We start from the raw sequence: 27,898 nt of genomic DNA, 5'->3' as shown, positions 1-27,898 counted from the left end.
CACAAGAAGTAGAGGGTATTGTTGCACTCAGACTCATATTGTCTCACTTATATTACTTCAGGTGTGTGGAGCCGGAGTTTTGAAGAAGCGATGTGCTGTAATGTTTAGTCCTGATGTTCTGGCTTTTAATTCACTTGCACTTTGCGCTTTTTCACCAAGCTAATGTAATATTTAACAAGTAATGTATTTTTGCTATACTTTTTTTTCTAGTCTATATCTTAATTCAGTGTGCGGACAGCAATTTTTGTATATTTTCGGATATTTAAAAAAAAAAAAAACTGTCCATTCTTTTCTTGATAAAAAAATCTGGTTGACAGTGAGGCTGTTATAATGGAACTGAATGGGGCCAATCCGTAAACATTAAAATACTCATTGTTTCAAAAGTATAGCCACAAGACTTGAAAAATATGTGTGTTAACACGATTTTAGTGTGATAAAATTGCTTACTTACCTTTTCTGTGTAAAGGTATACCCAAGTTCACAACTTCGTTGTAACAAAAACAACGATTTAAACAACTTTACAGCTCTAGTAATATACAAGTTTTAACAATTAATGCGTGTGTTTTATAAAGTGATAAATTTCACATTTCTACCTTTAAACCCTTCAATTGGCCCTATTCACTTCCATTGTATGTGCCTCACTGTAATATTTGCTTTTTTTAAAAGGAGGGACCAGTATTTTTTTATTTTATTTTTTTAATCAACATTATGCCACAAATCCTGTCCATTGTATTGATCACGGGATGATTTCTTTAAGTTCATTATAAAATCTCTTTTGATTGCATACTTGGCAAATGTGAGCACAATGGGAAACATTGCTGAGATCTCTTCTGAAACTCGAGAAACATGAGATTTCTGCTGCCTTTTTCTTAAAAGAAACATCTGAGAAGCAGGAGACGTAAGTTAATGTCTCAGTTAGCTCTATATTTAATCTTGTTTTCTTTAGGAGAAACGTGTGTTTTTTCTTTCCTATGGGCCTTTTTGTATTTGCATTAATTATGTTATTTTTTACTGAATTACATATATGTATTTTGTGTTTGTGAAGGTAACAGATCTTTACAGCAGACAACTTTCTGAACTGCCTTTTTTCTCCATCATTTGACCATGGAAGTCTCACATAAGGCACCTTCTGTTCATCTCTGTGGATGACAGGGTCTCTTAATCATTATAAATGTACAGTAAATGCAGAAAGGTAGATCTTGCAGATCCAGAACTACCAACAGCAAGGTAGACATTCAGGGTGTTATTGACTTTTACACTGCGTCAAGCTCTGTAACTTCTTTACAGAATGGTTGGCTTGTCAAGTGAGAATCCACATCCTTGTTAAATTTGAGATGACAACAGAGATAAATGCAGTGTTGTGAGTGACAAAGTGTCTCTTGACACCAAAGTTTACATAAGCCTTGTTTAATCTCAAACACAGCTAAGATATAACATGTTTATTTGATTAAAAGATAACATACCACAGTAATGCATACACCTGGGTTGCACCTTCTGACTACAAATTACATTGTCCCAATGCAAACTAAATGGCATTATAAAAGAGCTAGTCCAGACAGATAGGGCACATTGGCTGTTGAGCAGAACATGGATGTTGTATCCATGGAGACTGTGATGGTATCCCAAATGTGGATGCTGAGATGGGCCATACTACTAATTGGACTGCAGTCAACACAAGCAGGTAAGCACACCACAGACAAATTGTTACGAAGCATTTCAATAAAAGTTCATTTCTTGATAATATTTTAAATATTTATCTCTGATTTTCTGTTTAAAGACCATATGCCAGATTATGCAGCCATGATGGCAGATCCAACTGAATTTTTTTGGCCAACAATGAAAGGTAAATGTTTAATTGTGTGTAATGTATAATATGAATGTACTAATGTAAGTAATAAATTAATGCCAGTGCTTAATATGTCTAAATGGACCTACACTATGTCTTTTACATTCAGTCGATAATTATAGCTTAACTCAACAATTCACACTATAAACTGCCAAATTGCTACAATTTAAGAATTACGTTTTCAAAATATTTATTAAGTAAACTAAATAATCACTTTTTGCAATTAAATTTGTATGTCTCCACCTTGAAGTGGCAAGAAATGACAACAATTTCCTTTTTGTCTTCTATTTTAGTGTTCCCCACCACAACAAATGTGATCATAACTACAAGTAGGTTCTTCACAAATATTATTTTGAAACTGACAGAATAGTATTATGTTTCACTTGTTTCACACTTCAGAAAACTAAGCTGTGTATCTTTGCTCACTAAAAGTACTTACTATACATATTGTATAACCCCTCTTTCTTGTTTCAGCTCAACCAAATCCCGATCATCAGTCTATGATCTGCAGCACATGGGGAAATTTCCACTTCAAGACCTTTGATGGTCATTTCTTTCAACAGCCGGACACGTGTAACTATGTTCTGGCAGTGATGTGCGACATCACGTCTTCTGATTTTAATATCCAAATGCAAAGAAAGACCGAAAATGACTTAATTGCTTTCAGCACAGTCTCAATAAAGCTGGAGGGGACAGTCATCAAACTCAGTAATGGCAACATCACCATAGATGAAGAAGTGTAAGTTTAAATACACTTGAGCCCTATAGCATAATAATTATACAGTGGGGTCCAAAAGTCTGAGACCACTATTGAAAATTAAGCAAATAAATCCTGTCATAATACACTTACAACTACCGTATTTTGTACATCATTTGAATTGAGTTGTGCTGTGTTCAACAGAGTGTTGTTCAGCTCTGTTGGTGGAGTAGGTTTTGTGTGAATGACTGAAAAATACATCTGGATGAAGCATTTTTTGTCCACTCATGTCTATAGAGATATTGCGATTAATCGTGATTAACTGCAAAAAATGCGATTAATCACGATTAAATATTTTAATCGTTTGACAGCCTTAATATATATATATATATATATATATATATATATATATATATATATATATATATATATATATATATATATATATATACAAATTGTATTATCATCATAACAATTTGGGTGATAAATTTGTACATAAATGTCTTCGTATTTAGGATGTCCCCATTTATTAATGACAGCAGGGACTAATGCTGGCATTGACTCAGCAAGGTTGTTCAAAACCTGATGAACTGTGTTATCCCAGTATGATTTCTTGTGTGCTTCAATGGAAGCGATGACATCTGACATACCAAGGTGTTAATATGGTCAATGTCACAAATTTGCTTACATTTGATTAGTGACCGAACAACTGTGCAGAACCATAAATATTTCTTCTTTTTACGTCAGAACTTTTGTTTTACATTTTTCAAAATCCTAACAACACAGATGTTTAATGTGGTCTCAGACTTTTGGACATGTGATGCCTTTTTAAATACCTCTACAGGGTCTTGTAGTATGTAAGGTCTAAATACTAAGTCCCTCAATTGTTTTTAATGTAATGTTTTCTGAAACTTCCACTTACAGGGTGTTTATTCCAACTTATAAGAATGGAATTAAATTTGAGGGAAGCCCATCAAGTCTTAAAATCTCTAACAAACATGGAGTGACTGTCTTTTGGGAGGAAGACCATTCTGTATCGGTATGGTGTAATACTATCTCTCTGTTCAGTTATTCCTCACCTTATAGGGAATGTACACCCCAAAAGTCATTTAATCACCATCATGTTGTTCCAAGCCTGTATGACTTAGGACTAAGGAGATGTTAGGTAATATGACGGCCTTTGTCACCATTCACTTTTATAGTATGGAGAAAATAAATACGCTATAAAAAAAAGAAGCGTGACCAAGACATTTTTAGGTGAACTATCTCTTTATCTCTTAGCCTGATCTTGGGTATCTAATAAAAGCAGTGTGTGAATATGATGTCACTTTTGTACATCATTAAACAATCAAATACGGATTGCCTAAATAAGCAGCAGTGAACCAACAAGTTTTGCAAATTTGCTTTGACATGTTGATTTAGTTTTTTTTTTTTTTTTTATTGGAGCTTTCTGTTTTCCTTTATACATAGTATTGCTTTTAGATACTGTATATAAACATAATGACAGTCTCTCAATTAATCATAAATTATTGTTTAGCAATTTAGCATTGGAGACAAGGGTGTTGCCAGGAAATAACTTTTGTGTGGGCCTCAATAAAAACGTATGGGCCAAGTTTTCACCCAATTTTTTTTTAACCAAAATTTCCTTAACAACAGAGAAGCGACACATTCAAACAGTTTTTAACGCTTTTAGAAATCAGAATTTTTGCATTTTTCAAACTGTTTTATAAATATATATTTTAAGTCAAAGAATAATCTCTAATTTTCTGGGTGGGGCTACGCCACTGATTGGAGAGAAAATGCACTGGTGGCAACTGACTTGAATTGTACCAGCTAACAGCATTGTTTATTTGTACATGCTGTCTGCGTTGTTTTAGCACCTAATTCAGTAAATGAATTAAACAAATGAGGCAGCAGTGCAAGCACGCCCAAAAATATGGCTCAGTTCTCAATCTCATAGGCTAGTTCTAAGTGTTAGGTACTGTGGAGGATGCAGCAGACTACCACAATCTGGTATACTTTATTTGGGATGTACAGCATTGCACCACCACTGCAATCCATACACCTGAAATGGTTCTTTAAAATGCTGAAAGTGCACTTGTATACACTATACATCTGGATATATACCTGGTTCTTCTCCTTCATAGATTATCATTTCATGCATGACTGTTGCCATGATGACAAGAGAATGTACCCAAATATCTCTTTAAAAAAATACTGTCAGTGGACAACACAGTTTTTTTGCACTGTAATACAGTGTGCTAAACAAGAGTAGCTTTTTAGTGAATTCGCCATGTGGTATTTTATCTCCAACTATATTTTTTTATATGTATGTTCCCTAGATTGAACTTCCTGAGAAGTACCAGGGCCAAACCTGTGGACTCTGTGGAAACTTTAACGGCATCAAAACTGATGATTTCTTTGACACTGGTAAACCTGATATTTTAAATAAATCACCAACTACACTTGATGTGATTACTTCTCAAAATAAGTTTTAATAATCTGCAATAGATTTGTTCCAAAGTACAACATATTTTCAGTTTCTCTGGAATGCAAGTTAAAAATAACTCTTGTATTCTTGTACTTCAAACCAGGGTAATTATGTTTTTACATTTTTAATACATTTTTTATTTCTATTTTTTTTTTTTTATCCATTCAAATTTTTTGGTTTTAACCGTCACTGTATGATTATTAGTTTTTTCTGTTTTCTAATTTAAGTTTTTCAGTATATTTAGTTTTTTAAGAGCTTCCAAAGTTAACATGTTAACTGAGATATTTAGATGTTTAACAGCGTTAAATGTATGTATTTACCTAATTTGGCATTGAAATGGTTTTATTCTGTTCGGTGCAATTTTGCAATATACTATATATCAAAAACTGAACCTAAAAATAATTTGTGGTCAGTTTGTGTTTTACTTTAGTTCATTTTGGAGCAATGAAAATGAAAATGGTTTTCCCAATTAAGTTTTTTTTTTTTTACAGTTTTATGAAAATTTGTATATTTAATTTTGGTGTTAGTTTACATTTACAATTATAAAACTATATCCCGTATATAATTTAAACCCTCACCATGTAAAGATTCTAATGTCTGAATTCTTCTCAGGTCCAGCCGCATGGAAGTTGTCTTCACCAACTGAATCCTGCAAGGAAATTACACTTGACCCCATTGATCAATGTGAAAATCAGGTATAATTAATAAAATCAGGATTGTTGTAACTGTTTCAACAGATTCTGGGACATTTCTTGAAATGATAAAATAGAACATGAACACTACCTTTGAATTGTTTCATCTTATTCACTAATTGAAACATTGGTACCTTTGAAAGAGTCATCTGAAATGCTTTATTTTATCTCCCAGACAAGCATTTGTCAGCAGTTTCTCAGCAGTTCAGGGTTTGATGACTGTCGCCATGTGCTGGACTTTAGTTCATTTGAAAAGGCCTGTGTAAATGACCTGTGTCAATGTTATGGCAACCACGACTGTCTCTGCAACACGCTCACAGAGATTTCACGACAGTGCACACATGCTGGTGGCAGGCCAGGAACATGGAGAACACACCAGCTCTGTCGTGAGTATGGTCATCTTCGAGAAATCACAAAGGAATCCGAGTGAATAATATGGCAGTATCACGTTAGGGTGAACCAACAGTTAGAATTAGATACACAGTTCAAATCATTAAGTATATTTATGGATATAAATAAATACACTTCTAAAAAAAGACAATTCATCATAATAACCTAATCAGTGTTGGCTTTTTTTAAAAAGGACCACTTTAAGTCATCCAGCAAATCACTGATTCTTGAGTACTGGTACAAAACTACTTCTCACCTATGGCTCAATATGGGTCAGAAACAACAATAATGTGTACAATTATGTTAAATATTTACAGTATTATCAATATTTTCAAATCTTGCATTGAAGTGGCTGAGTTAAGGCATGAAAGTCTGAATGGCACAGGCTGATAGGTTCTTTGAGCTTGATATCTGTTAGCCAACATGTGATATGGCAAGCTACTCGGCTCATATGGTGTATGCTGATTGGTTCTTTGACGTGTAATCGTACTCTCTCTTTGCCTAACATTTAAATTTGCTCAGTCTGCAAGTAAGCCGGTTTCACTGCAGCACGCTGCGAGAGTTTTTGCTGAAACCCTCCACCTCCCCAGCTCCACTTGTCTAGATCTGCTACATGGGGATTGTATTTATGTCTAATTGTGCAGCAGCATGCCAGACATGCTTGATGCAGCATGTCTTGTGTTTTTACAATTGTGCAGCAGCGGAAGCATGTCCACATGCTTAACTCAGCATGTCTGTGTTTGTTCTAGCAGTAGCAAGTCTCCGTAGTTGCTCTGCACCAGCAGAAGCATCACAGATTTAGTCCGCCAAGACCAAATCCTATCAATATGTCATACCCACATTCACATGCTAAATCTTTCAGAGAGTTGTCATGACTCAACTACGATTAAGAAGGGACTGATATAGGATGGTTTCAAATTAAGATCCATCTATTGAATCAACACCACCGTCAGACAGAAAATCTGAAAAAATAATAAATAAATAAATAAACTCACCAGAGCCAGTGTGATGTTGCTGAACTCATAGCAGGGAAGATATGGAAAGACAACTTTAAGAATGAAGGCTGACTTTGATATTACCTGAATGTATTTGTAAAGAAATTGAAATGTCTTTTCATTTGAAAAATTCTTTTTTGCTTAAGTTTGATATATGTTAATCTTCATTAAGTACTAAACTACGATCTGAGGTCATAATTCTGATTTTGAGATGATCTAATTAAATAGTACATTTGTGCTAAGAACATTCAGTGATCACGATTAATTTCCAACTGTAAATGTTGTTATTTCCAAAACTAATGGCAGGTAATTTTGGAACATATTATGTCCTGTGTCTCAAGAATCAGTGAAAAACAGGGGGAAAAAAATATTTATTATTGCATAGTTTTTACAATTATCTAGAGCAGCAACCATGATATGTTTTGTGATATACTATGTTTTGTTCTGTCAAGCAGCAAAGACATGCCCACTAAACATGGAATACTTTGAGTGTGGCAGTCCATGCAGAGACACCTGCACAGACCCAGAAGGAAGCATTTTGTGTAAAGAACACTGTGTGGATGGCTGTTTCTGCCCTGTGGGTAAGACACAATTGGAGACCAGGTTTCTTGCACTTAAATTAAACCTTAAATGAGGATTTTCCTTCCTCGCCAGTTCTGGTTGTGTTAAAAATAACTTGCTACACAAGCAGAGCTTTAATACCAGAGCTAATAGGTTCTTTCTCTTTTTAATACAATTGTACCCCATTTTGCCTTTTTTTTATAAAGGCACTGTGGAAGATGACATTGGTCACAGCGGTTGTGTTCCTATCAACGAGTGTCCATGTGAGCATGACGGCACAATATACCAATCGGGAGAGACATACACACAAGCATGTAAAACATGGTGAGTCAGTGGTTAATAACACACACGCTTGAACGCACGCACACACACACACACGCACACATTTTCTTCTATCACGGAGAGGACTTTACATTGACTTCTATTGTTTTTATAATCAGCAAATAATTTTTTTGTTCCTCTACACCTAAACCTAACCCTAAATGAAACCTTTTTACATTTTCAGACTTTTATTAAAGGGATTGTTCACCCAAAAAATTAAATGATGTCATTTACTCAGTATGGCATTCTTTATTTCATGGAACCCAATAGGAGATGCAGTATGTTAGTCTCAGTCACCATTCACTTTTATTGCAACTGTTTTCCAAACAATGAAAGTGAAAGGGTAACTTTCCTCTCTCCTTTGGTGTTTTGTGGTATTGCAATAACATGAGGGTAGTGGCGTAGCCAAGGGCGGGCCGGGGTGGGCCTAGGACCCAGGCCCATCCAGAATATTAGAGATTATTCTTTGACTTCAAATATATATTTATACAATAGTTTAAAAAAAAAAATTTTTAAGCATAAATTCTGATTTCTAAAAGTGTGAAAGAACTGTTTGAATGCGCCGCTTCTCTATTGTTAAGAAGAAATTGGTAAAAAAAAAATTGGGAGCGAAAACTTGGCCCATTCATTTTTGTTGAGGCCCACCCAAAAGTAATTTCCTGGCCACACCCTTTTATGAGGGTGAATAAATGATGACAGAATTTCATTTTTGAATGAACTATCCCTTTCCCTTTCTTTAGTATGTTTATTAAGCCGTTTTCCTTTGGTGGGTCCCCACGATGTAGGTGATTTCAGGTTTTAGACATAAACACCCACAAACATGCAGATGCATTATTCAAAGAAATTTACTGTATATTCGAACCCATGACTTTGGTGATGCAAGTGTACAAGTTGTACTAACATCCCTGTAGTTCTACCAGTTGAACACCGGTATACACAGAAATAAATATACATTACACACACACATGCACCAGTCAATCGAATTTGACAGAACTGATCCATAATAACATTGTGCCATATTGCAACAGTGTGTGTGCTGCTGGATATTGGAGTTGCACGGATCTGAAATGTCCCGGAATCTGCTTTGTTGTGGGAGGGTCTCACATCACCACTTATGATGGAAAAAGCTTCACATTCAGCGGCAACTGTGACTACATCCTCACTAAGGTCTGTGACTCTCAAAGCAGAAAATGCACCTTTACTTTTACTGAATGGTACTTTCTTAAAATGATCTCTTTTTTTTTTTTTCTTCAGCATTCCAGTGATAGTGATATTGCTGTCCTGGGAAATCTGGCAAAGTGTGATCCAGACCGAACAGAAACTTGTCTAAATTCGGTTACCCTTGTCATCTCAGGAACCACTGTAAGCACTGTAGTTGTTTACAATAATAATAATAATTGTAATTCTGACATATTTTAACTAATTATTTTACATACATTCAAATTCTAAAATAACTTAAATAAATTACGCTAACCCCTAAAAGTACTAATTGAATGTGCTGGATACTTTTTCTTTTTTAACCACTCTTGCCATCAGCCCCAATAACAGCACAGTTAACCTGTTCTGACCTGGCTCTGCTCTTGAGTCAGTAGCTATGTTTCTATCAACGTTCTTTTTATGCACATTTTGGGATATCGCATAAAACTGCTGGATGGAAACACCAATATGCAAGTAAATCTCCAAAATGCGCATAAAAAATGTATATGCTTGCTTGTGGTGGATACATTTTTAATTTTGATAAGAAGAAATACACATAAACAATGATGGAAACACATTTACCAAATAAAGTCCTATTGAGTTTTATAGGACTAAAAGATGTGCATCAAAAAGGTCATGTGACTGAAAAACTCTTTCATTACTTCACTAATCAGTGGGCCAATCATGGCATCTGAAATGTTGCTTTGGTCATCCTGAAATAATGGTGTTTAGAAAATCCAAAGTCTACAAAGAGTTTGCAGAGCAAATAAGTTGAAAACAAACTTGAACTGTTCAGAACAGAAAGTTTATTGACATTTTTGAAAAATATCTTATAGATCCGCATGGCATAGCCATAAGGATGGATGAATGCACATATATAGCACTCCCAGAAGTGTGTGATGCGCTGTCGCTCCCAAACATAAGACAAAGTTCTTTACAGCGTTTTGTCTGCATGCTCTAAACCGCCAGTGTTTTATTAATAAAACACTCACAGTGCCTACAATTTCTCCGGAAGTAACGATTTCATCATTTTGAACACCCTTGGATGGAAACGCATCTTTATTCGCACATTGTTTTTGCAACAATATGGTTTTTTGCATAAATTAAATTCGCAACTTTGATGGAAACATAGCTATTGATTATTAGAAGCAACTTCATCCAAACAATACATTAGAACATACAATTACAATACATAATTGTGTTTTATTTTTGTTGTTTTACTTATGAAACAGATTCGTTTTACTTCTGATGGAACCGTGACACTGAATGGAAACAAACCTTACGGTCTTCCTGTCTTCACAGGTTGGTAGTTAAATATGAGGGACCTCATTATAAGACTTATAAAACAAAAAGTCTATTCCTTCTGCATTATTAAAGGAATAGTTTATTCAAAAATGAAAATTCTGTCATTGTATACTCACTTTTATGTTGTTTCAAATCCATATTCCTTTCTTTCTTCCATGAAACATAAAATGAGAAGTTTGGAAGAATGTTCAAGTAGAAAATAAAGCACCATAAAAGCACCATTGTCAAAACGATGCTTTTTTTATAACCCACTCCTTTCATTATCACAGATGGTGTGGTCATCCTCCAGCCCTCTTCCTCTTTCATAATTGCTGATATGAAGAGTCTTCGTCTAGAGATCCAGTTGGCTCCAATCATGCAGTTGTATATTGTAGCCAGCCCTGAAGAGAGAGGGAACCTGAGTGGTGAGTTTAAGCAGAAAGTAGATCATTTTTGTCATCTTGATTCTTGTTAAAATAAATACTTGTGCATTAAATGTGGATTATCAAAAATCACTTTCAGTACATGACAGAATCAGTTTTGGACATTTGAACCCACTACACCCAAATTTTAGGAAAAGACTAGTTAAACAACTTTATCATAATTAACTGGTTACACTTTACAATAAGTTTCCATTTGTTAACATGAACTAACAATGAACAAGCATTTATTAACCATAATTAATGTTAATTTCAACATATACTAATACATTCTTAAAATCAAAAGTTGTATTTGTTAACATTAGTTAATGCACTATGAACTAACATGAACTAACAATGAACAATTGTCTTTTTTAACTAACATTACAAATATTTATAAATGCTGTAATGATATATCATTCATTGTTTGTTCATGATAACTCATGCATTAACTAATGTTAATGAATGGAACCTTATTGTAAAGTGTTTGAACTAGACTGTGAATTGCTCATGTTTCATTGTTAATGGTCTGTTTCCCTAGTCTACTACTAATCCTACTTTTACATCATGCTTCTCTCAGGTCTGTGTGGGAACTATAACAATGTCTTAAAAGATGACTTTAAAACAGAATCGGGCATTACAGAGGGGACACCAGCAACCTTTATTAACTTTTGGAAACACTCCAGTTGTCCAGATCTTGAAAGCTCATTTGAAAACCCCTGTAGTCTGAGTGTGGATACAGGTACTTATTACAGTTATTTATGCACAGTATATAAACAGTTAAACATACTGTAACTAGTTTTGCAACATCTATGTTGCATTTGAATAATTATGTTTTTTCTAGACATATTATAAGAAAAATCACCCAATCATCTTCGTTGTTTACAATCTTGCTATGCTTAACAAAGGCAATCAATGTCCTTTTGATTCTTTTCACTTAGAGAAATTTGCAAAAGACTGGTGTTCCCGTCTCACAAACCCAAATGGAACCTTTGCCCCATGTCATTCAGAAATTTGTCCTGAGATTTACTATGATGTGAGTCTACCTGCACAAAACATACAGTTATAGACTCTTTTTATATGTACTGTACTATTGTGTATCTTCACGTATGCAATCTGGCTTTCGTCCTCTGCAGAGGTGCGTCTATGACACCTGTAAGTGTACAGATATTAAGAAGTGTATGTGTGCATCCCTGTCCACCTATGCCCACGCCTGTGCTGCCAGAGGAGTCGTTCTCCAGAACTGGATGGCTTCAGACCCCTGCAGTGAGAGCTTTATATGCTTATGTTTGTTTGATTGTTTAGCTTCCAAGGCTTGATTTGTTTACAAGCTGCCTATCTGTCTCTGGCTGTACAGACACGGTTTCGGAGTGTTCAAACAACATGAAGTACTCCTACAGCGTGACCAGCTGTGGCAGTACCTGCCGTTCTCTCAGTGGGCAGGATTACAGCTGCAAATTGTCCACACCTGTAGATGGCTGTGTCTGTCCTGAGGGCACCTACATCAATGATGCAGGCACCTGTGTGCATGCTAGCCAGTGTCCATGTTACTCTGGCATCGAGGTTATAAAGCCATCAGAAATATTCAGCAAGGACGGGGTTAAATGGTACAAATATAATTTACATGCATCACTGATAGAAACCATATAACAACACTTGATGGTAGATTTATTTATTCTGTGAACTATTTTGTCATATTACAGCACCTGTAATCTCGGCATATTACACTGCTCCAGAAAAGAAGGTAAACTCTGGCTATATCTTCAGCAATACCACAAGCCAAATTCAAATAATTATTGAGACATGACTGATATAAGGCAACATTGGTATTATGTGTACACACTGCAGCAGAAGCATTCTCTTAAATAGTATTTCTGTCTTGCTTTCCATTAAAAATATCTTAACATCCTTAAAAAAATATAAATTTGTTTGAGAAGCAAAATTGCATAAGTAATGAGAGCAGTTGTCTCCATCTTAAATTAAAAGAATAGTTCTCCCAAAAATGAACATTTTGTCATAATTTACTTGCACTCATGTCGTTTCACGTTCACTTTTTCTTATCTCAATTGTTTTTTTCATGTTTTAAGCATAAATCTAAGTGTTGTAATGTTTATGCTTAAAACCAGGAAAAAACCATCTGCCAGGGTAAGAAAAATAAACGTAAAGGAATATTCCAGGTTAAATACAAGTTAAGCTCAATCGACAGCATTTGTGGCATAATGCTGATTGCCTCAAAAATTAATTTTGACACTTTATAAAAAAGCAAAGGCAACTGAGATTTGTCCTCCGCCACCTCAGATTGAGGTGAGTCACTATGCCACCAAGAGGACTTAGAGCGCATTGGGAATTGGCCATTCCAAACTGGGGAGGAAAGGGGAGAAGAAAAAAGAAAGAAAAAAAAATAGCAAAAATCTTGGTTCCAGTGAGGCACTTACAATGGAAGTGAATGGGGGCCAATTTTTCAACGTTAAAATACTCACTTTTTCAAAGGTATAGCCACAAGACATAAACAATATGTATGTTAGCATGATAATGTGATAATAAAAAAAATAGCTTACTAACCATTTCTGTGTAAAGTTATAGCCAATTTTACAACTTCGTTGCCATGATGATGCAATGTCAACAAACCCTAAAACCCTAAAATGACTGTAAAAATGACAATGTAAAAAAACTTTACAGCTCAGATAATACACAAGTTTTAACAGAAGAATTAATGTAAGTGCTTTTATAAAATTATAAGCTTCACATTTCTGCCTTAAAACCCTCCAAAAATATACCACATTCATTTTCATTGACAGTAACCTCGGTTTTTGATTTTTTTTTAAAGAAACGGAGGGACGATTCGAAATTAAGTTTTGTGGTAATCAACATCATGCCTCAAATGCTGTCGACTGAGCTTAACTTGTATTGAACCCAGAACATTCCTTCAATTCAATATACAGTAGATCCTCTGAAACGTATACTCTTATTATCATCTACTGTATTTATCTTACACAATTTTGCTTTCCAGTAAATTAATCTTGTTTTAAGGATGTTTAGATATTTTTACTGGAAAAGAAGACAAATATTGATTAAGAAAATGATTTTTTGCTGTTCAGTTTTTATACTCCTCATCCATGTGCCTGTTCTGTTTTTAGACTGTAAGGCTCCAATGGTCTTCTTCAACTGCTCAAGTTATGAACCAGGACAAAAGGGAACAGAGTGTCAAAGGACATGTCAGAACCAAGACCCAAATAACTGCGTGAGTTAGGATGGATAGATGGATAAGAACATGTGGATAAAAGAATGAAAATAATTGACTACATTATTTATTGTTTGCTAAAGTACATTGATAAAATGAAACATGTCTTGTAATAGCAATCTTGTAGGGAACATGGTTACAGTTTTGCTCTTCTTGGTTTGTTTTGGCTATAGGTAAGTACAGGGTGTGTATCAGGATGTATGTGCCCAGTTGGTTTTCTGGCAGATGGCAAAGATGGATGTGTGGAGAAGAGAAACTGCCCATGTACCCACAATGGACTCACTTATTCACCTGGCGAGCAAGTTCAAGAGGACTGTAACACCTGGTGAGCCAATCATCCATATTATCACAGTGCCATCTTTGTTTTATCATTGCCAATGGATCGGATTGCATTGAGCATTTCAGGTGGACAGCTTGTGAAGTTTGTTGAGAGAATTCCCAAAGTTCGCAGAGCTCTAATCTCGGCAAAGTGTAGGTACTCTGAAGAAGCTAAAATATAGGATAGTTCTAAATATAGGATTTTTTTTTTTTTTTTTTTTGGTCACTACATCATTTCCATAGTTCTATTTGTGTTATTCATAGTTTTAAGGACTTAACTAGTATTCTAAAACGTGGAAAATAGTAATAATAAAGAAATGAGCCATCCATCATTGCATGAAATGGTTCAGTATTTATTTGTGAATTGTTCTCTATATTTCAGTACATGCATAGATGGGATGTGGACTTGTACAGAAAAGGCATGCTATGGCACCTGTACCATTTATGGTGAAGGTCATTTCAAGACATTTGATGGCAAGAGATATTCCTTTCACGGAGACTGTGAATACATCTTAGCTCACGTAAGTCTTTCTTAACTATGTACTTCTAGTCATGAAGAACTTTTTAAAATGAAACTGCTTTTGATTAAATTGTATCTTTTAGTTTAAAAAATAAAAATTAAAAAATAACACGGATGAGCAAAATTAAAATGCATTTTGAATATACTTAAGAAATACCCCGTGTGGGTGTTTCAACATGTTGAAGGAATTATTTGGGTCATTTTCTGTGGCATGTGATTGATTTCCACAAACAATTTTTACTAATACCCCAGTTTATATAAATGAACAGGGCATACGTTTACAGTAGTAAACTTATAATGTAAGCCAGGCAAGTGTGTGTGAGGGATTTAAAGGCTATAACATTAAGATCTTATTTTTAGAAAAACAAACTTTGTTACTCCAGCTGTAAAGTTATCAAAATCATTATTTTCGACTACTTTTCAAGATAAATTAACTTCTGTTATGTGTTACCAATGTAATGAATGTTAGTGGGGTTTGTAGAAGTCAGTGTAGACAGTTTTTTAAGGATAGTTACGCCATGTCCCACGTCCCTTCCTGGCATGGATACCAAGTGAAAGTACTTTTACCTTTTTAAGCTGGCCATGACAAGAGTTTAAAAAATGTAAATACCATTGCAAAGGTAACAACAATCAAGGTTGGCATAGGCGGAGCGTGTGTAAGGCTGGGCAAGGCTTAGCCTTCCCCTGGTCATGCACATGATATTCGTATTAATGCTTATTAGGTAGGCCTATTGATCGTAAATTCCTATTGCCGCGCCGGGATAACACTGCTCGCGGCTGCACCAGTAAACTGTCTAGATTAGTTTCCCCACCTCATATTCAAACTTTAATTACTAGCGGGAAGGGAAAGTTGGCTCTAGATCAGTGGCCGGACAAAAATGTCTTGAGTCACTGCGTGCATGGAGAATGTTTTATTTCTGAAAGAATGTAACATTTTAAAACAAATATAAAATAACAAAGTGCAATTCTTAATACCTTAATTACATTAATACATATTTATTAGAATATGGTAGCATTGAAACAAGTGTATCCGCATTTGTAACATTCCTTTGTAATTGCATCCATTCATGTTTAAATCAATAAGCATCCAATCAAACTTGAAACGATCCAGCATGGAGACGACTAAAAATAAATTAATCATCGTTCCTTGAGCTTGTGAAGAAGAAACTCTCCACAGAATTTAATCTTAACTTCCAAAACTGTAATTCAACTGCATGACATAGGTGCGGGACCACTTTTAACGGTGTATACAGGTCCAAACACTTCCGGGTTTTATTTATTATTATTTTTATTTTTTTGCTGCATTAGCAAATAGTTTTTACTGCCTATTATTTAATTTGCTGTTATGCTAATAAAATAAATCATGCATATTTGCTTGCTGTAGCCTAATATTGAGTCGCTAAAATAATTATTAATATGAATAGCCTAGTGGTATCTGTGTAAATAACAATAATTAACCATTTATTCATCTGGAAGGTTTTGTATGTGTGAACATTTACAGTTGGTAGTAGATGCCATTTAATAAAATATTTTGTGGAGCCTTAATCGTGTGATTGCTGTTATAACATCCATTCAATGAAAAATATGGGTGTCTAAGTATGCAAGATGGTGACGCAGAGTGAACACGTACTCTTTCGAGCTGCGTGGCTAGTCTCATTTAATTTCATCATTTTCTTTTATTTACTCTGAGAATCACTTCAAAGTTAGACTGTATGTTAACAAAGATGAGTCTAAGCAATTATTTTGCGAAACTGTCGGGAACTCAGTTGAGAAGCGCTTAAAGAAACGCATCAAAGAATGCACCCAGATTGGCTGACATGGCCTCAGATAGCTCTCAAGCTAATGCTACGCTAAACCCTGAGGAAGAAGCCATGAAAGCGGCCTTGGATGACGCTGCAATCAGCCCCATCACTGATCCAAATCTGATCCAAGCTATGAAGAATATGACGGACAATATAGTATCAGTAATTGATGCATATTTTCAGCTGTCTTGGAAGCAATCGATAATCAATCGACTAAGATACAAAGCATTACGCATCGAATCCAAGGTGCAGAGGATAGAATTGAAACGACAGAAAATATCTGCAGTGCCAACGAAACCAAAGTGCAGGATCTGGAAAATCAAATTCAGACCTTGACTGAACAGCTGGATGATTTAGAAGATCGGGGCAGAAGATGCAATGTGCGCATTGTCGGTTTGCCGGAGGATACAGAGGGCTCTAACGCACACAAGTTTTTTGAAAAATGGATCCCTGAATTTCCCAATTTGAACACAAAGTCTGGGGAACTGAAACTGGATAGGGCTCACCGTTCCCTTGCTCCGAAGCCTGTGGCAGGCCGTTGCCCTCGACCAGTGATTGTGCGATTCTATAATTTTCAAGATAAGCAGAGAGGGATGTTGGCGGCCAGCAAGCATTTCACCCCCAGCATTAACCAGCAAACATCAGCCTCAGAAGCAATAGGCCCAAGAGTTTCTTTTTTTTAACGATTACTCCGCTGTTGTCCGGAAGAGGAGAGCGTTTGTTGAGGTGAAAATACGACTTTGGAAGTTAAAAATAGAATATGCCTTACTATATCCTGCTACGCTCAGCATCAACGTCGACTAGACGCGTAAGAAGTTCAGCTCTCCTGAGGAGGTGACAGCCCTTCTTGACTCTCTGCAGCCTTCGAATTAGTCTCTGACTAACTTTTTTTCTGGCTCTCTAGAGACTCTGGGTCATAATCCATCTGGAGTATTGGTCATGTAGGACTGGCCATGCTAGTCTTGCAGGTGTCTGATGTATGGTGAGCTGACTTTGTTGAGATGAATGATGGTTTTTGAAGTAACTTTGTACTTCTTTCTACAATTAAGACTGGTTTGGAACCCTTTTGTGAGTTTTGAAAGGGAGAGTCCCCTTTTCTTTTCTTTTTACTTTTTTATTATTTTTTTATTTTCTGCTGTTTATGTTTTGCTTGTAACTTAGCTCTGGGAAATGTTCGTTGTTTTGATTTAGCTCAGCAAATTCTTCTTTCAGGTCAATATTTAAACTTCCTAAAGATGTCCAGAAACATTTGTTTTTCTTATCAAGGTCCATGACACTGGATAATACAATTAATATATGTACGTACATGGAATGTCAGGGGAATCCATAATCCTGTAAAAAGAACAAAAATTATGTCCAATATCAAAAAAGAAAATATTGGCATTGCTCTCTTGCAAGAAACACATTTAAGAAAAACTGGAGCATTTACAATTGCAACAGGGAGGCTATAGTTAGGCATACTTTTCGTCATTTTAATCTAATAGTCGAGGGGTGGCAGTGTTGATCAGAAAAGACATCCCACTGAGCATTGTCAATTTGATAGAAGATGACAAGGGCCACTTTATAATTATAAGTGGTGTTTTATATGGTAAATCAATTTCCCTGATTAATGTATACTATCTTCACAGGGCATCACATTTCTGTATAAAATTATAGCCCCTCAAAAGTAGCCAAACAAATTAATGGTATCTGTGAAGATTTGGGGTTCAGTGATGTTTGGAGAGCTGCACCCGACCGGCAAAGAATATGGCTTTTTCTCCCCTCCACACCAGTACTATACTAGGATTGACTATTATTTCATGCCCAAGACTCTATTACATTTAGTACTGGCTTGTCGTATTAATAACATCATAATCTTGGATCAAGCAATGATATCCCATGATGTGAAGGTCATAAACAGAGAAATCCATCGACAATGTAGATTAAACACTATGATCCTTAAGGATCAGTCATTTAAATCCTTTTTTCTTGAAGAAGTCAACTCATTTTATTGCATTAATACACAATCCACTCAAGACCCCTCGCTTCTCTGTGAGACGAGTAAAGCCTAAAAAAGGGGGCTAATTATGTCCTTTTCCTCCTCTAAAAAAATGTGCTAAACCTGAAACTAAAAGACTATTGGAGAAGGATTTAAAGGATAAAGAGGAAGAATATATTGAATCTGCAGACAAGACCCTGCTTAAAAAGATATTAGCATTGAGATGCACTTTAGGCTCATTACTCACTCAGGATGCAGAACATAAGTTGAGATTCGTGAAACAAAAGTTCTATGAACATGGAGATAAGCCAGGTAGATATTTAACATACCTGACTAAAAAGAAAAGCGACTCACGGGCAATCGTATCAATTGTGGATGTAAACGGAACACTACACTTTGATTGCAAATCGATAAATAATACATTTATAGACTATTATACGAAACTATATGACTCTGAGCTGCCCATGATTGCCGCTACTTTATTAGAGGTCTTTTTTCAAAAATCAAACTTCCAACTGTCTCAGAGGAACATAAAATATGGTTAAATGCACCAATCTCTGTAGAAGAGCTGTCTGAAGCAATCTCCAAAATGCAGAGTGCAAAGGTACCCAGTCCAGATGGATTAGGCAGCGAGTTTTATAAAGAATGGCAGACTGTAATATTAGAGCCCATGCTTAGTATGTCCAATCATTCTTTTAACAATGGGATACTCCCCAAATCTTTGAGAGAGGCCAATATTTCTCTTATACTGAAGAAGGGTAAATGTCCTGACACCTGCTCCTCATATAGACCCATTGCCTTGTTATATAAAACTACTGGCGAAAATACTGGCATCTCGTTTAGAGGATATTGTACCTGATATGATCAAGGATGACCAGATTTCTTTTTATAAAAGGCCGCTCCTCAGGTAACAATATGATGCGACTCCATAATGTTATCCAAATCTATAGGCATTGTGAGATCGACGGGTTGGTACTTTCTCTTGATGCAGAATAAACTCAGTTTACAGTTTTTAAACTATAGTTTTGAAATAAACTGAGCAAAATTGCCACTGCATACTGATCTCAGAAATGGGTGAGCAGTTGATTCCATACTGTATTTCGCTATTTCTATGAATTAAAGATCGGACCACAGAAAAATAGAGAAGTGGGACGCGCGTCTGTATGCTGGGGTGCGTGGTCTCACCCTGCTCTTGAATAGCTGCCTCTACCAGCATGCGGAACTGACTAGAGTAAAGCATAATGATCTTTAAAGAATTCTGAGCAAGTATACTCATGAAATGGAGCCAGAATGTGTGAAGTGTGTCAAACATAAACCATGTTGGAACATAAAAGAAATAGAATAGATTGACAAACAAGTAAACAGTGCTGGACCGTTGCAGCCCAATTTAAGCCCTGTCCCTGGCTTAAATATGGCTCCAGATGGCAATAACTGCATTTAAATTTGTTATTATTATTATTGTTAATTTTATTATTATTATAAGCCTATAACCCTATTATAAATGTCTTTTTTGGGGGTAAAAAAAGTTTTAAGTTGCTCACTGCCTGACACTGTGTGACTGCATGTTACCACTCTAGGATTATTGTGAAATGGACCACAGTCCCTCTTTCCGCCTTGTCACCGAGAACATCCCCTGTGGCAGTACCAACTCTATTTGCTCCAAGTCCATCGATCTTTACTTTGGGGTGAGGTTATTTTAATTGCACAAAGACAGCACTATTGTATTGTACTATTAAAGTATCCTAAAACATTCATGATACAACTTGAATGTAACTTATATACATTATTTACTGTATATTACTCAGTATTATGCCACTGACTATTAAAATCCTGCAGAGATACAAGATGATGTTATCTGAGGAGAATGGGGTCAACGTTAAGGTTGAAACCAATGGCACTGATTATGAATATAAAATCCAATCTGCTGGGATTTACATTGTCATAGAGGTCAGAGATCTTTTAAACTTAATCTGGGACAATAAAACAAGTATAATGCTCCAACTGCATCCCAGCTTAAAGGTATGCATACATACACAAAGACTCCCTACAACCCTTACCGTTTGTTCATCCACTCACCTAAACTTCCACATGATCTGTATGGCAGGGCAAGGTGTGTGGACTGTGTGGAAACTTTGATGGTAATGCAAATAATGACTTTATGAAGCATAATGGAGAAGAGGTAGCAGATGCAGATACATTTGGGAATAGTTGGAAGGTGAATCCCAGCTGTCCAGATGAGACAAATTTGATGAACCCTTGTGACGAAAAGCCCCATCGAAGTGCCTGGGCTATTAAACAATGCAGCATCCTCAAAAGTGATGTCTTTAAAGATTGCCATTCATTTGTAAGTACCAGTATAAAAATCTTATACAATACATCGAATGTAGTGACCATGGTAACCCTCTATTTGTCTGATTGTCCTGTCCTTAGGTAGACTCTGTCCCATATTATGATGCCTGTGTAAGAGACACCTGTGCATGTGACACTGGGGGTGATTGCGATTGTTTCTGTACTGCCGTGGCAGCCTACGCTGCTGAATGCCGAAAAAAGGGAGCTTGTGTGGCATGGAGGAGCCCAAGCATTTGTCGTAAGTCAAAATATTTATAAAATTACTTTTTGTTTACAAATGTACTTTACTTTGCAGCCAATATGATAGAACTTGGGAAGGAAGGTGTTATGGAGTTAAGAGATGATTAAAGGGATAGTTGACCCTGTTACGGGTCGGCTCGTAGAATCTACAAAATAAAAGAGGCAGAAAAATTCCAAATATAAAAAGTTTATTTAGAAAAAAAAAAAAGTCTACTTATTATGCATGTGTGGCGTGCTATGTGTGTGTGTGTGTGTGTGTGTGTGTGTGTGTTATAGTAAGATTTCATCTTGAGTCTGGAAACTATACCTTTAAAATATCATGCATCTTCTGTAATAAACAGTGTCATTTTCTGAATGAAGTGGTTCTTCTTGCAGCTTTATTCTGTGACTACTACAACCCTCCAGGAGAATGTGAGTGGCACTATAAAGCCTGTGGATCCTGCATGAAAACCTGCAAAAACCGTGCAGGAACTTGCTCCTCTCAAATTCCTCCGCTTGAGGGTAAAAATTTAATCCTGAACACATGTTGTATAGAATGTCCCAAAGACTTGCATGAGATGAAATTGAAAGTATTTAAGTACTATAGGGATAACCACAATGCCCAGGAAAAATATGTAAATAACCACATATTTTGTCCCTGTCTATCCCTGCTTTCCTTTTATTATTCTATTAGGATGTTTTCTTCAGTGCCCTTTGGACAAGCCATATATGAGAGAGGAGACCTTGAAGTGTGTTACAACGGTAGAATGTGATTACTGTTTTTATAATGGGATTGAATATCCACCTGGATCAGTTGTTTACAACACCACAGATGGGAATGACACATGTTTAATAGCTGTGTGTCAAGATAATGGAAAAATAAAGAGATTTGTTACTGAATGCAACAATACCACAACAACAACGCCTTTCACTTTCACATCTACATCCACACCAACGGAAACATCCACAACACCTACAACAATGGTTACAACACCACCTACATCAACTGAGACATCTACGACCATGTCCACCACTACTCCAAAAACTACTGTGACACAAACATTTACAGAGTCAGAAACAACCACCTCTACTTTAATGCCCCCAACTACATCAACCGAAACACCTACTACAACTTCCATTACTACAACAACTATAGTTAAATCAACACCTACAACTGTGGTTACAACACCACCTACATCATCAGAGACATCTTCAACCAAATCCACCACTACACCAACTACTGTGACACAAACATTTACACCAACAGAAACACCATCTACAACTAGTTCAACGACAGTTACAACACCACCTTCCTTCTGTGACTGTAAGTGGTCGAACTGGACTGACAGCAACACACCCAGTAAAGAACCCCAAGGTTTCGAAATTGAATCTATCACTGATTTGTGGAAATCAGGAAAGATTTCTTGTCAGAGCCCCAGTGAAATTCAATGTAGGGCAGTAGATTATCCAGAATCCTCATTGACAGAAATGGGACAAATAGTATATTGCAATACATCCTTTGGACTGACATGTTCAAACGAAGACAATGCTGATGGTATAATACCATTATGTCATAATTATGAAATACGTGTCAGATGTTGTGAAGCCATGTGTACTACAACCACCTCTACTGTAATGCCCTCAAGTACATCAACTGAAACACCTACAACTAGTTCAACCACTGGTACAACACCCACATCATTAGAGACATCTACGACCACATTCACCATTACACCAACAACTACCGTGACACAAACATTTACAGAGACAGAAGCAACAGCTTCTTCAACTGTTACAATAACACCTACATCAACAGAAACAACATCTACAACTAGCACAACCTCTGGTACAACACCCACGTCATCCACCACTACACCAACAACTACTGTGACACAAACATTTACAGAGACAGAAACGACAGCTTCTTCAACTGTTACAATAATGCCTACATCAACAGAAACACCATCTACAACAAGTACAACCACTGGTACAACAACCTCATCATCAGGGACATCTATGAATACATTCACCACTACACCAACAACTACTGTGACACAAACATTTACAGAGACAGAAGCAACAGCTTCTTCAACTGTTACAATAATGCCTACATCAACAGAAACACCTTCTACAACAAGTACAACCACTGGTACAACATCTACGTCATCAGAGACATCTACGACCACATTCACCATTACACCAACAACTACCGTGACACAAACATTTACAGAGACAGAAGCAACAGCTTCTTCAACTGTTACAATAACACCTACATCAACAGAAACAACATCTACAACTAGCACAACCTCCGGTACAACACCCACGTCATCCACCACTACACCAACAACTACTGTGACACAAACATTTACAGAGACAGAAACGACAGCTTCTTCAACTGTTACAATAATGCCTACATCAACAGAAACACCATCTACAACAAGTACAACCACTGGTACAACAACCTCATCATCAGGGACATCTACGAATACATTCACCACTACACCAACAACTACTGTGACACAAACATTTACAGAGACAGAAGCAACAGCTTCTTCAACTGTTACAATAATGCCTACATCAACAGAAACACCTTCTACAACAAGTACAACCACTGGTACAACATCTACATCATCAGAGACATCTTCAACCAAATCCACCACTACACCAACTACTGTGACACAAACATTTACACCAACAGAAACACCATCTACAACTAGTTCAACGACAGTTACAACACCACCTTCCTTCTGTGACTGTAAGTGGTCGAACTGGACTGACAGCAACACACCCAGTAAAGAACCCCAAGGTTTCGAAATTGAATCTATCACTGATTTGTGGAAATCAGGAAAGATTTCTTGTCAGAGCCCCAGTGAAATTCAATGTAGGGCAGTAGATTATCCAGAATCCTCATTGACAGAAATGGGACAAATAGTATATTGCAATACATCCTTTGGACTGACATGTTCAAACGAAGACAATGCTGATGGTATAATACCATTATGTCATAATTATGAAATACGTGTCAGATGTTGTGAAGCCATGTGTACTACAACCACCTCTACTGTAATGCCCTCAAGTACATCAACTGAAACACCTACAACTAGTTCAACCACTGGTACAACACCCACATCATTAGAGACATCTACGAACACATTCACCACTACACCAACAACTACTGTGACACAAACATTTACAGAGACAGAAGCAACAGCTTCTACAACTGTTACAACAATGCCTACATCAACAGAAACACCATCTACAACTAGCACAACCTCTGGTACAACACCCACGTCATCCACCACTACACCAACAACTACTGTGACACAAACATTTACAGATACAGAAATGACAGCTTCTTCAACTGTTACAATAATGCCTACATCAACAGAAACATCATCTACTACTAGCACAACCTCTGGTACAACACCCACGTCATCAGAGACATCTACGACCACATCCACCACTACACCAACAACTACTGTGACACAAACATTTACAGAGACAGAAACAACAGCATCTTCAACTGTTACAATAACGCCTACATCAACAGAAACACCATCTACAACTAGCACAACCTCTGGTACAACACCTACGCCATCAGAGACATCTACGACCACATTCACCATTACACCAACAACTACCGTGACACAAACATTTACAGAGACAGAAGCAACAGCTTCTTCAACTGTTACAATAACACCTACATCAACAGAAACAACATCTACAACTAGCACAACCTCTGGTACAACACCCACGTCATCCACCACTACACCAACAACTACTGTGACACAAACATTTACAGAGACAGAAACGACAGCTTCTTCAACTGTTACAATAATGCCTACATCAACAGAAACACCATCTACAACAAGTACAACCACTGGTACAACAACCTCATCATCAGGGACATCTACAAATACATTCACCACTACACCAACAACTACTGTGACACAAACATTTACAGAGACAGAAGCAACAGCTTCTTCAACTGTTACAATAATGCCTACATCAACAGAAACACCTTCTACAACAAGTACAACCACTGGTACAACATCTACGTCATCAGAGACATCTACGACCACATTCACCATTACACCAACAACTACCGTGACACAAACATTTACAGAGACAGAAGCAACAGCTTCTTCAACTGTTACAATAACACCTACATCAACAGAAACAACATCTACAACTAGCACAACCTCCGGTACAACACCCACGTCATCCACCACTACACCAACAACTACTGTGACACAAACATTTACAGAGACAGAAACGACAGCTTCTTCAACTGTTACAACAATACCTACATCAACAGAAACACCATCTACAACTAGCACAACCTCTGGTACAACACCCACGTCATCCACCACTACACCAACAACTACTGTGACACAAACATTTACAGATACAGAAATGACAGCTTCTTCAACTGTTACAATAATGCCTACATCAACAGAAACATCATCTACTACTAGCACAACCTCTGGTACAACACCCACGTCATCAGAGACATCTACGACCACATCCACCACTACACCAACAACTACTGTGACACAAACATTTACAGAGACAGAAACAACAGCATCTTCAACTGTTACAATAACGCCTACATCAACAGAAACACCATCTACAACTAGCACAACCTCTGGTACAGCACCCACGTCATCTGAGACATCTACAAACACATTCACCACTACACCAACAACTACTGTGACACAAACATTTACAGAGACAGAAGCAACAGCTTCTTCAACTGTTACAATAATGCCTACATCAACAGAAACACCTTCTACAACAAGTACAACCACTGGTACAACACCTACGCCATCAGAGACATCTACGACCACATTCACCATTACACCAACAACTACTGTGACACAAACATTTACAGAGACAGAAGCAACAGCTTCTTCAACTGTTACAATAACACCTACATCAACAGAAACAACATCTACAACTAGCACAACCTCTGGTACAACACCCACGTCATCCACCACTACACCAACAACTACTGTGACACAAACATTTACAGAGACAGAAACAACAGCATCTTCAACTGTTACAATAACGCCTACATCAACAGAAACACCATCTACAACTAGCACAACCTCTGGTACAGCACCCACGTCATCTGAGACATCTACAAACACATTCACCACTACACCAACAACTACTGTGACACAAACATTTACAGAGACAGAAGCAACAGCTTCTTCAACTGTTACAATAACACCTACATCAACAGAAACAACATCTACAACTAGCACAACCTCTGGTACAACACCCACGTCATCCACCACTACACCAACAACTACTGTGACACAAACATTTACAGAGACAGAAACGACAGCTTCTTCAACTGTTACAATAATGCCTACATCAACAGAAACACCATCTACAACAAGTACAACCACTGGTACAACAACCTCATCATCAGGGACATCTACGAATACATTCACCACTACACCAACAACTACTGTGACACAAACATTTACAGAGACAGAAGCAACAGCTTCTTCAACTGTTACAATAATGCCTACATCAACAGAAACACCTTCTACAACAAGTACAACCACTGGTACAACACCTACGTCATCAGAGACATCTACGACCACATTCACCATTACACCAACAACTACCGTGACACAAACATTTACAGAGACAGAAGCAACAGCTTCTTCAACTGTTACAATAACACCTACATCAACAGAAACAACATCTACAACTAGCACAACCTCCGGTACAACACCCACGTCATCCACCACTACACCAACAACTACTGTGACACAAACATTTACAGAGACAGAAACGACAGCTTCTTCAACTGTTACAATAATGCCTACATCAACAGAAACACCATCTACAACAAGTACAACCACTGGTACAACAACCTCATCATCAGGGACATCTACGAATACACTCACCACTACACCAACAACTACTGTGACACAAACATTTACAGAGACGGAAACAACAGCTTCTTCAACTGTTACAATAATGCCTACATCAACAGAAACACCTACAACGAGTACAACCACTGGTACAACACCTATGTCATCAGAGACATCTACAGCCATATCCACCACTACACCAACAACTAGTGTGACACCAACAGCTACAAGGTCAAAAACAACAGTGTTCACTGTGCATACTGGGCCAACTTCCATTACAACAGAAAATGACACATTACCCCATACATGTAAATGCACATATTCAAATGTGACATACACAGCAGGTAAGTGTTGCTTCACTAACAAACCATAACATATTGCCAGTTCGTAGTTTGTTTAATCCTTGTACATGTAGACACTGATTTACTAAAGATTTGCATGTATAAAAACACGTGCAAACTTGATAGCATTTGGAAAAAAGGTCTGAGCTGATCTTCTAAGAGTCTTCTGAGGATTTCGTCTTTCAGATGTGTAAAATAGCAGGTCTTGGCAATTTTTTTGCGTTTCCTCGAAATTAATATGCAATTTAGAGGCGTGCCTCCAGATCCGCAACATAAATGGTAGTGTTGATGCAAATTAATGAAATTGCACCCACAAAGTGATTTATCAAGTCTGAAAGTCATT

General features: G+C 36.9%; 1 protein-coding gene across 1 annotated transcript in view; it reads left to right on the top strand.

Moving 5' to 3' along the window:
* The first annotated feature begins 1,586 nt into the window (after positions 1-1,586).
* The window catches only part of LOC127437367 (mucin-2-like), a 36,984-nt gene continuing 10,672 nt past the window's right edge, over positions 1,587-27,898 (top strand). Inside the window, exons 1-28 of the mRNA XM_051692186.1 lie at positions 1,587-1,681; positions 1,778-1,843; positions 2,140-2,175; positions 2,321-2,585; positions 3,468-3,582; positions 4,886-4,973; positions 5,647-5,729; positions 5,902-6,112; positions 7,567-7,692; positions 7,879-7,996; positions 9,022-9,160; positions 9,248-9,355; positions 10,423-10,492; positions 10,765-10,899; positions 11,474-11,635; positions 11,835-11,929; positions 12,030-12,159; positions 12,251-12,500; positions 12,597-12,637; positions 14,031-14,134; positions 14,308-14,459; positions 14,835-14,973; positions 20,330-20,437; positions 20,589-20,771; positions 20,857-21,096; positions 21,183-21,339; positions 21,717-21,842; positions 22,015-27,558. Of these exons, the coding sequence (XP_051548146.1) occupies positions 1,588-1,681; positions 1,778-1,843; positions 2,140-2,175; positions 2,321-2,585; positions 3,468-3,582; positions 4,886-4,973; positions 5,647-5,729; positions 5,902-6,112; positions 7,567-7,692; positions 7,879-7,996; positions 9,022-9,160; positions 9,248-9,355; positions 10,423-10,492; positions 10,765-10,899; positions 11,474-11,635; positions 11,835-11,929; positions 12,030-12,159; positions 12,251-12,500; positions 12,597-12,637; positions 14,031-14,134; positions 14,308-14,459; positions 14,835-14,973; positions 20,330-20,437; positions 20,589-20,771; positions 20,857-21,096; positions 21,183-21,339; positions 21,717-21,842; positions 22,015-27,558 (9,085 nt within the window). The 5' untranslated portion in view covers position 1,587. The remainder of the gene's footprint in view (positions 1,682-1,777; positions 1,844-2,139; positions 2,176-2,320; positions 2,586-3,467; positions 3,583-4,885; positions 4,974-5,646; positions 5,730-5,901; positions 6,113-7,566; positions 7,693-7,878; positions 7,997-9,021; positions 9,161-9,247; positions 9,356-10,422; positions 10,493-10,764; positions 10,900-11,473; positions 11,636-11,834; positions 11,930-12,029; positions 12,160-12,250; positions 12,501-12,596; positions 12,638-14,030; positions 14,135-14,307; positions 14,460-14,834; positions 14,974-20,329; positions 20,438-20,588; positions 20,772-20,856; positions 21,097-21,182; positions 21,340-21,716; positions 21,843-22,014; positions 27,559-27,898) is intronic.

The sequence above is a fragment of the Myxocyprinus asiaticus genome, chromosome 48, assembly GCF_019703515.2.
Source record: "Myxocyprinus asiaticus isolate MX2 ecotype Aquarium Trade chromosome 48, UBuf_Myxa_2, whole genome shotgun sequence".
NCBI lineage: Eukaryota > Metazoa > Chordata > Actinopteri > Cypriniformes > Catostomidae > Myxocyprinus > Myxocyprinus asiaticus.
Note: the sequence above shows the minus strand (reverse complement) of the source record. Positions and strands in the feature narration are given on the sequence as shown.